Genomic DNA, 8,766 nt, shown 5'->3' with positions numbered 1-8,766 from the left:
AGCTTTTAAATGCTACGGGGTGGACTTGCAAACGAGCGTGTGATAAGTAGTGATGGGACAACCTTACATGTGAGCATGTGGCGCGCGATGACAAGACAAGGTGTACCAGTCGATCAAAGTAGGACGAATCTATCTACCCTTCATTATTATAGGCTAGGAGTAGGTGACTTCGTTAGTATTAGACCGATCTTAGGATTTGATACAATCTGTTTGTATATATCCCTCTCTTCTTACTATATAAAAGAGATGACTTATTTTTCCGTAACAAGTTGTTCCAAACCATAAAAAAATATACAGAACATTGAGCTGTTATCTTATAGGAGGTTCGAACTTGAATAATTTTTTTAATTCTTGAGTTTCCTTCATGATACACATTCATCGAAAATGTTGATTACATGCTCGTCGTTTGGTATGTCTAGAAAATATTATTATAAATTAATCCTAGACAGTTTCAAACTGGCATGGGCATGTTAGTTAGCTTCACCGCATGTGACTTGAGAGAGGCAATTAAATCCAGAATATGAAGCTACGACGGTGTTGCTTAAAGGGCTGAAACATTTCTTGTCAGGGAAAGCATATCACTTAGTGTTTATTTTGCAGAGTTTTTAATATTAATTTTTAAAGTAAAATTAGTGAGAGCTCTGTTAAATAATAGTTTATAGTTTTTAACTTTCAGTATGATTTTGTAGGAGTAATTATTCGAAATAAACTAGATGCTAGGAACTGAAAAAATAAGTTTTTTCTAATTTTTTTTTCTCACAAAATTACTTTCATCCTATAATTTATCGTAGAAAATTACTTTCCGCCAAAGACTCGGTGCCTCTTAAAAATTTAGATAAAAGAGTTTTACCAAACAATCTCGTAGTTTGACGATCACGTCTATTGCGCTCCTCTCACGATCTCACGAAGACGCACGGGGATGACTAGCCCTAACAACGCGTGCGTGGGCGGCGACGGGAGCTCGAAGGGCGAGCTTTCTGCAGCGACGATGGGCTGACAGCAGGTGCAGGCAGATGCCAACTAGTGCCCGTGTGCAGCAGTGGCCGGCGCCGGCCAGGCGAGCGGCAGGCCAGCAGCGCACGCAGGTGATTTTTTTCATTGTGAACTGTAAATCTGAACTAGATCAACGCCCCCTTATTTAATTCTTGTTCCGCCACGACGAATAATCGACATCAATATTTGATATTTCAATTCCCGAATCTTGGTCATCGTAGGTAGGGGCGGACTCAAGCCCATGGCAAAATGGGCTTGAGCCCGGGGCTTAGAAAATTCGCTAAGGGATATGGTAGGAAAAGCTCAGCCCGGGATGATATTTTGCTATGTAGCTCAGCCCACAGTGCATAGCAAAAAGTTCAGCTTGGGACGTGACTAAATTCTGATTCGTACGGAAGCAAATTTTATAAAAATTTTCTAAAAAAAATCTCTACGAGACTCTGATCTAATCACATATCTTATAATCAACAACTAAACTGAAAAAACACGTATCATTATATATAAAAAAAGATCTTCTATAGGATTTGATCTTATAGAATTTATATAGTATCTACTTGAATGGCCGTGAATCGGCGCGTTGGCTTCTAGCTAGCACCGCCGCAGTGGACCCGTGAAGCGTCCCGACGCTATTGGATGTTCCTTTTGCTAGAGCATGCACGTATGGACTGGCTCTCGGCTCTCGCCCACCGGTAACAGGACGGGAGCAAAGCATTGCCTAGTGGAGTAGTCGGACACTCGGACCTCACCTGCTCTCATCAGAAAGGTATTCCCAACTGCTATCGTATGGATGGCATGGCAGTAATGATTTGGTCGGCAATACACGGAAATGGCATGCCGGAGCATTAGCCGGTAAGGTACTTGATGGTAGGGTGATGGGTGCACGCAACAAACGCGTGTGCCGGAGCCGCACAGTGCCCGGCCGGAAGCGAAATCAGAGACGACACGCCGTGGGATTGGATGGGAACTCCCGAACCGCCGATGGCTTAGGCCGGCGGTGGTTGCCCCTACCCTCCCGAGGTGGGGAACGGCAACGCCGCTCCCAAGAAGATGGGGGCGCATGTGCGGCGCTGGCGTGGCACGGCAGTGGGTGTTCGGCCTAGGCTTCAGTTCTTATCACGTCTAAAATTAGTTGTCATAAATTTTAAATAACTATTTAATTATCATAATAGTTATCACCTTATTTTTTCATCATGATTCACACATCATATATTTAATTTTTTAACTAATTTTATTATACTTATAGCTAAAAATTTATTAGTCATATTTTTTATAAAAAATATATTTAATTAACTTTAGACATGATTAGACGAACCAAACAGATTTAAAGTCCCAAACGAAACGTCACTACACCGCCCGCCCTTCGCCCATCGAGGAGGGTACCGGGGAAAGCTTCGCATGTGATCTCTCGTGCGTTTTGTTTATTCCTCCGTGAGTTACTGCCGCATGTTCCACGGTTCCGCTCGCGCCCATGCATGCATGTTCCCGTCCATGTTCGCGCACAGGCTCCGGTTCCCGATGAGATCGGGCGGGCGGGCTCGCCGCCGCCGCCAAGTTGGTCTGCTTGTCTCCACCACCGCACGTTCATTCGCCGAGGACATGGGCGTGCGCCGCGCCGCGGCGAGCTTCGCTCGGGGTCTCTCGCGGGCGTCAGCCGCCGCGATCGGTGATCTCCCAACCGATCGAGTCGGACCGGACCAGTCGCGTGGTGATGCTCTGGCTCCCTTTTTTCTTCCCGGGTAAGGGCATCTTCAGCAGATTCCTTATCCACTGCTATACTATCCAAAAGTGCTGTAGCATTGTAAATTTTCATTGGGAAAAATGCACAAACCCCCCCATAAGTCACTCCATTTTTTAGATTCACCCTCATAAGCAATTTTGTTGCAAACCCCCCCCCCAACAGTAATTTAGATTTGCAAAACCCCCCCCAGCAATTGTTTAATCCAGAAAATAGGTTTTTTTAATATAAAAAATATGTAAATTCGTTAATAATTTAGATAAAGGTTTTAAAAATGATTCCTTTGGTGAAATAAATAAAATGAAATGTTTTTAATTCTATCAATCTTATATATGTGTTTTTCAATGATAAAATAAATGTTTTAATTATGAGAAAAAATTAGAAAATCTAGAATAATGTTTTAATAGGTTTTCTATATTTTTAATTATGGAAAAATGGTAAATAATTAGAAAATAAAGGGAATTTTTAATTTTTCTAGGTTTTCTATGTTTTTAATTTTAGATAACACATAAGGCAAACGTATAAGTTACAATGGTATAAAGAGAATCTTCTCTAATTTGTCCGGCTGGCCTACCCATTGGCATGGCACTTGTCCGCATTCCAGCGCTCGGCCTCTCTTCCGTAGATGCAAAGAGTTCGGCAAGATTTAGCATCAGTCTCCATTGATTTGTCGTTATTTATGAACACAAATAATAAATAAAATTATATCCTTATTCCTCTAAGGGACATAATTAAAACATTTATTTTATCATTGAAAAACATATATATAAGATTAATAGAATTAAAAATATTTCATTTTATTTATTTCACCAAAGGAATCATTTTTAAAACCTTTATCTAAATTATTAAAGAATTTACATATTTTTTATATTAAAGAAAACCTATTTTCTGCATTAAACAATTGCTGGGGGGGCTTTTGCAAATCTAAATTACTGTTGGGGGGGTTTTTGCAACAAAAAGGCTTATGAGGGTGAATCTCAAAAATGGAGTGACTTATGGGGGGGTTTGTGCATTTTTCCCATTTTCATTAGACCAACTATTCAGTGCTACAGCACTGCGGAGAGGGAACCTTGACTCTAAATTTGTTGAATTACTGTAGATGTACTGTTTGCAGAGCTGACAGTGGGTTCGAAGGGAGGAGAAGAGTAGTAGAAGGTAGAAAATAGAGTAGCTATTGAATATGAAAAAAAATAAAAGATGCTATAATAGTATTATAGACGGATGAAATTTTAAAATATCTACTGAAGATAAATAAGGAAACGACTTTGATTAGGGGCGCCCAAGTCGTGACACGACGACGCCACGCCGTAGCGGCATGCATGCCGGCACGGAACGAACCGAACCGAGCTGATTGTTACCTAGAGCGGCAGCGGTCGATCGTTGACGCCTCTCTCGGCACGTATGGCGACATGCCAATGTCCGCTCGTCGGTCAAGATGTTGGCGCTACCTGTCAGAGACAGCCATGGGTGAATAATAGCGATGCATTTTTTTTCAGAAAAAAAAAACTTCCAGTTACGCAGCTAGCTATGTGCTGAAACGTTGTGAGGACCGATGGATGGATGTGTGTATCTCACTATGTAAAGACCGGAATGTTTATTTCTATCTCATGATGAACGGTGATGCTTACAAGGTGTGATTGTGAATTATGCACCTTAGATCAGCTATATATTGGTCCACACTCAATACGATCGGCGATGAGTTAGCTAGGACGCTGCTGTTGCTCGAAAAGAAAAGTTAGAATACCGCTGAGCCAGCGCTTTCTGCGTATTATTATGTATATAACAAGCAAGCCTTTTTCTCGTAATAGTTATTGTTTTCTGTTCTGAGTACTCTAGCAGTTTTAATCGATCGCAACTCGAAAAGGGCAAAGCCACCATTGTCCTACGAAAGCAGGATACAACACCCACCCTTTGCCAGGATCAAATTCAGTGCCGGTTAATCCGCATCAAAATATCTGATACAGTTGATGGACCTCGTGTGTCCATTGTTTATCGAACGGCACGTGTTCGTTATGATAGGGTGTCATACAGGACTACAATAGAATAGAAGATGATTAGAGTTCTTATCCGATCAATCCTCGTGCAGATTAGTTCCATCCGGAGAGGGCATCCTCGCTAAGTAAAAATACCCGTTTGAAAAAACAAAGAAAAAAAAATCAAAACCAAGGGTTTATTTGGTTTACAGCTAATTAAGTTTGCTATATCTAACCTAGGTAAAATGTGATGAATAATTTGGGCACCACAACTATAACAAAATTTGGTTAGAAATTGAGTTTATGACACGAGAGACATTGAACTATATATAAATTAAAAAACTATATCTTATCTAGGTATAGTTTTAGAGCATCCATACATGTCCATAAATCCACACTAATACAACTTAATTAATTAAATAAATTAAATTAAAATAGTTCCTGCACATCTATCCCTAGTCCTGTGAAACACGTGGGATGGGAATGTTTGGCAGCAAACCAAACATGCGCCTCGCTAAGAAACCAATCCTACCTTACTTATAGTCCCTAACCGATAAGCCAAACCGACCGGAACTCTCCGGCCCGTGCCTATAAATATAATCGACCCCTCGTCCAACCCAGACCCGCACCGAAAGCAGCAGCACTCAAATCAAAAAGAGAAGAAAAATAAAAGCGAAGAGGTTAGATAGAGACGCCTGTCTCGGCATGTCCCCCACCGCCGCCACCATGGCTCACGGCAGGGGACTCGCCGCCTCCGCGGCGGCCTTCCTCCTCGTCCTCCTCCTCGCCAGCGCGGCCTCCGCGGCGCCCGACATGTCCATCATCTCCTACAACGAGGAGCACGGCGCGCGGGGGCTGGAGCGGACGGAGTCCGAGGCGCGCGCGATGTACGAGCTCTGGCTGGCGGAGCACGGCCGCGCCTACAACGCGCTCGGCGAGTACGACCGCCGGTTCCGGGTGTTCTGGGACAACCTCAGGTTCGTCGACGCGCACAACGCCCGCGCCGGCGAGCACGGCTTCCGCCTCGGCATGAACAGCTTCGCCGATCTGACCAACGAGGAGTTCCGCGCGGCGTACCTCGGCGCCAAGCCCGTCCCGAGGAACCGCGCCGCCGGGGTGAGGTACCGCCACAACGGCGTGGAGGAGCTGCCCGAGGCCGTCGACTGGAGGGAGAAGGGGGCCGTTGCTCCCGTCAAGAACCAGGGACAATGCGGTGAGAAATTTCACATCTTCCTTACTTTTGCCGATCGATTCTACGCGATTCCTTACTTCTTTAACGCTAACCTCGGATCTATACACGCCAATTCCGCATTAGATCTGTTTAGGATCCATACAAATCTGGCAAGTATTGTACTTGGTGTTGGCCTTTTATCCTTGCAAAGTTAAATTATTTTCTAAGCACAATTATTTTTGTTGAAAAAGATGGATTTTTCTATCACGTCAAGAAGTAAGCCTGAAAAACTCGTAAAGCTGGATTTCTCTGAGTGGACATATATGATTTTGATCAGCATAATAATAGTTTGGAACATGATGATTAGGATTTTGGAAGAAGATTAAGCCAGCTCGCTTTTTTTGCATGGTTTTAGATGTATTATTATTGTACACAAGGGGCTTGCTTCTGGTGGAAGCAAAGATCGTGAGTCGTGCGGTATGGACTTTGAACGGAATTATCCCCTCCTTTCATTGGACTTTCCCTGCGTGTCGTGGTTTCCTTTTTTTAAGTTCTGTAGTTTAGGTCGCTTCCAAACTGTTTTTCTGGCGCCGCTTTTGCGGTGTCTTTTGTTGTGGTCCTTCAATTCAAGATCCTATTGGTCCATCTACCCGTCAGATTCTGAGAACATGTGTCCTTCATGACTTGAACCATCAACCAGCTAAGACGTTAGCCAGATTCTTTGGAGGGATACGTTTACCAGATGTTGCATCACAACTATTTTGGGGTTTCTGGTAGTCTGGTACCATAGTTAGCCTATCAAAACTTTGTATGAATAGGCTATTGCAAGAGGCAAAAGCAACCAACTATATTTGCTGTTGAAATTGTCTCATGAGGAAAGAAATGCAAACTCCACAAACAAACAATTTAACTGCAAATCACTGCTTATTCATATTATCCTGACAAAAAATGATGTGATTCGGATTCCATTGAGCGTGTGACACTCTTTTCACTTTTTGCTACCAGTACATGTATATAAGTTTTTACAATTGTAACTCATGCAGTCTTGAGAAGAGATAATTTCCAATGTTTGTGAATAGTTGTTTATTGAATGGTGGTTTGCAGGTAGTTGCTGGGCTTTCTCTGCAGTCAGCACAGTAGAAAGCATTAACCAGCTTGTCACTGGCGAGATGATCGAATTGTCCGAGCAGGAGCTCGTGGAGTGCTCGACCAACGGAGGGAACAGTGGTTGCAATGGTGGGCTTATGGATGCCGCCTTTGACTTCATCATAAAGAACGGAGGCGTTGACACTGAAGATGACTACCCTTACAAAGCCGTGGATGGCAGATGCGACATCAACAGGGTACATCTCCGTATTCCTTCATATGGGACTCTTCCATACGATATTAGTTACTCATGTTCAGATTGTACATTGATCGCTGCAGGAAAATGCAAAGGTTGTAAGCATTGATGGCTTTGAGGACGTTCCTCAAAATGATGAGAAATCATTGCAGAAGGCGGTTGCTCACCAGCCCATCAGTGTTGCCATTGAGGCTGGTGGCCGCGAGTTTCAACTCTACAAATCGGTAAACAAACTTGCTGCAGCAAGGAGCCTATCATATTATCCAATAAATAGGTTGTGGGTCTTGACTTATCCTTCTTATTACAGGGTGTCTTCAGTGGAAGGTGCACCACAAACCTTGACCATGGTGTCGTCGCGGTCGGCTATGGAACTGAGAACGGCAAGGACTACTGGATTGTTCGCAACTCATGGGGTCCGAAGTGGGGTGAGGCTGGGTACGTCCGCATGGAGCGCAACATCAACAGCACCACTGGGAAGTGCGGGATTGCCATGATGGCATCCTACCCCACCAAGAACGGCGCGAACCCTCCCAAGCCATCTCCAACCCCTCCGACACCGCCTCCCCCCACCACCCCCGACAATGTCTGTGACGAGAACTTTTCCTGCTCAGCAGGCAGCACCTGCTGCTGTGCGTTTGGCTTCAGGAATGTCTGCTTGGTCTGGGGTTGCTGCCCGGTAGAAGGCGCCACCTGCTGCAAGGATCATGCCAGCTGCTGCCCGCCAGACTACCCTATCTGCAACACCAGGGCTGGAACTTGCTCAGCGGTAATCTCTTCGCTTTTCTTGATTTTATTCACTGCAACACTGTGATATCTACAACCTTGTTTAGCTTGTTCTTTTCTTCATTAGCTTATGCAAGTTAGATAGTATCACACTGCTACGCAACATGCATGAGCTAACCGAAGAATCCCTTTCAGTACACGTTACTGAAAGAGGTAGACCTTAGGCGCTGGTGTGTTCCTTGTGCCTATACGATTGACCATAGCAGGATTGACATAGCTTGGCGTGTTTCTTGTGCCCATACGAGTGACCATAGCAGGACTGACATAACTATCTCCTTTGTTTGAATTGAGCAGAGCAAAAACAGCCCACTGAGCGTTAAGGCCCTGAAGCGCACCCTCGCTAAGCTGAACTCCGCATGACGTCAGTATCGGTCTAGAGAGGCATGGGACTGCCCGGACCTTTTCTGATTCCGTGCTTCTAGATCTTGTTCAAAATTTGATCAAGACATGGCGTATACGTTCTAGTACTATTTATCTCTAATGAATCCTCTGTAAATAACTAGTTATTATTTGTACCCCGATTATGTTCTCAAGGATTTTCGTCATGAATGGAGTGTTTTATAATCCAAGTTCTCTATTTACTTCAGCTGGGGAATTTTATTTGGCTGGTGAGGGATTTGATCGGATGGAAGTGGATTAGGTAACAGGGAAGTTCCTGACTCATTCGATTGGATCGGGCAAGCCGCTAACTAAAGTTTATGCGTGCATGATTGGTTGATTTCAGCGTTGAATTGTGTTCTATAGTGCAACAAAATAGCCATGCGTTCCC

At 44.0% G+C, this 8,766-nt stretch overlaps 1 protein-coding gene across 1 annotated transcript; it reads left to right on the top strand.

Annotated features, from left to right (window-relative positions):
• The first annotated feature begins 5,323 nt into the window (after window positions 1–5,323).
• On the top strand, window positions 5,324–8,583 carry LOC133925212 (oryzain beta chain-like). The gene is made up of 5 exons (XM_062371096.1): window positions 5,324–5,914; window positions 6,977–7,215; window positions 7,298–7,438; window positions 7,522–7,980; window positions 8,292–8,583. Exons 1-5 carry the CDS (start codon window positions 5,407–5,409, stop codon window positions 8,355–8,357), a joined length of 1,413 nt encoding a protein of 470 aa, XP_062227080.1. The 5' UTR covers window positions 5,324–5,406; the 3' UTR covers window positions 8,358–8,583.
• The last annotated feature ends 183 nt before the right edge of the window (window positions 8,584–8,766 follow it).

This window comes from Phragmites australis, chromosome 7 (genome assembly GCF_958298935.1).
Source record: "Phragmites australis chromosome 7, lpPhrAust1.1, whole genome shotgun sequence".
NCBI lineage: Eukaryota > Viridiplantae > Streptophyta > Magnoliopsida > Poales > Poaceae > Phragmites > Phragmites australis.
This window is presented reverse-complemented; position numbering and strand designations above follow the sequence as displayed.

What these genes read in the sequence shown, in the direction of transcription:
- LOC133925212 (XM_062371096.1), top strand. Translation starts at nt 5,407, where the DNA reads ATGTCCCCCACCGCCGCCACCATGGCTCACGGCAGGGGACTCGCCGCC. An exon ending in GCAGATGCGACATCAACAGG is followed by an intron (nt 7,216 to 7,297) that starts GTACATCTCCGT and finishes TGATCGCTGCAG; the next exon opens with GAAAATGCAAAGGTTGTAAG. An exon ending in GGGCTGGAACTTGCTCAGCG is followed by an intron (nt 7,981 to 8,291) that starts GTAATCTCTTCG and finishes TGAATTGAGCAG; the next exon opens with AGCAAAAACAGCCCACTGAG.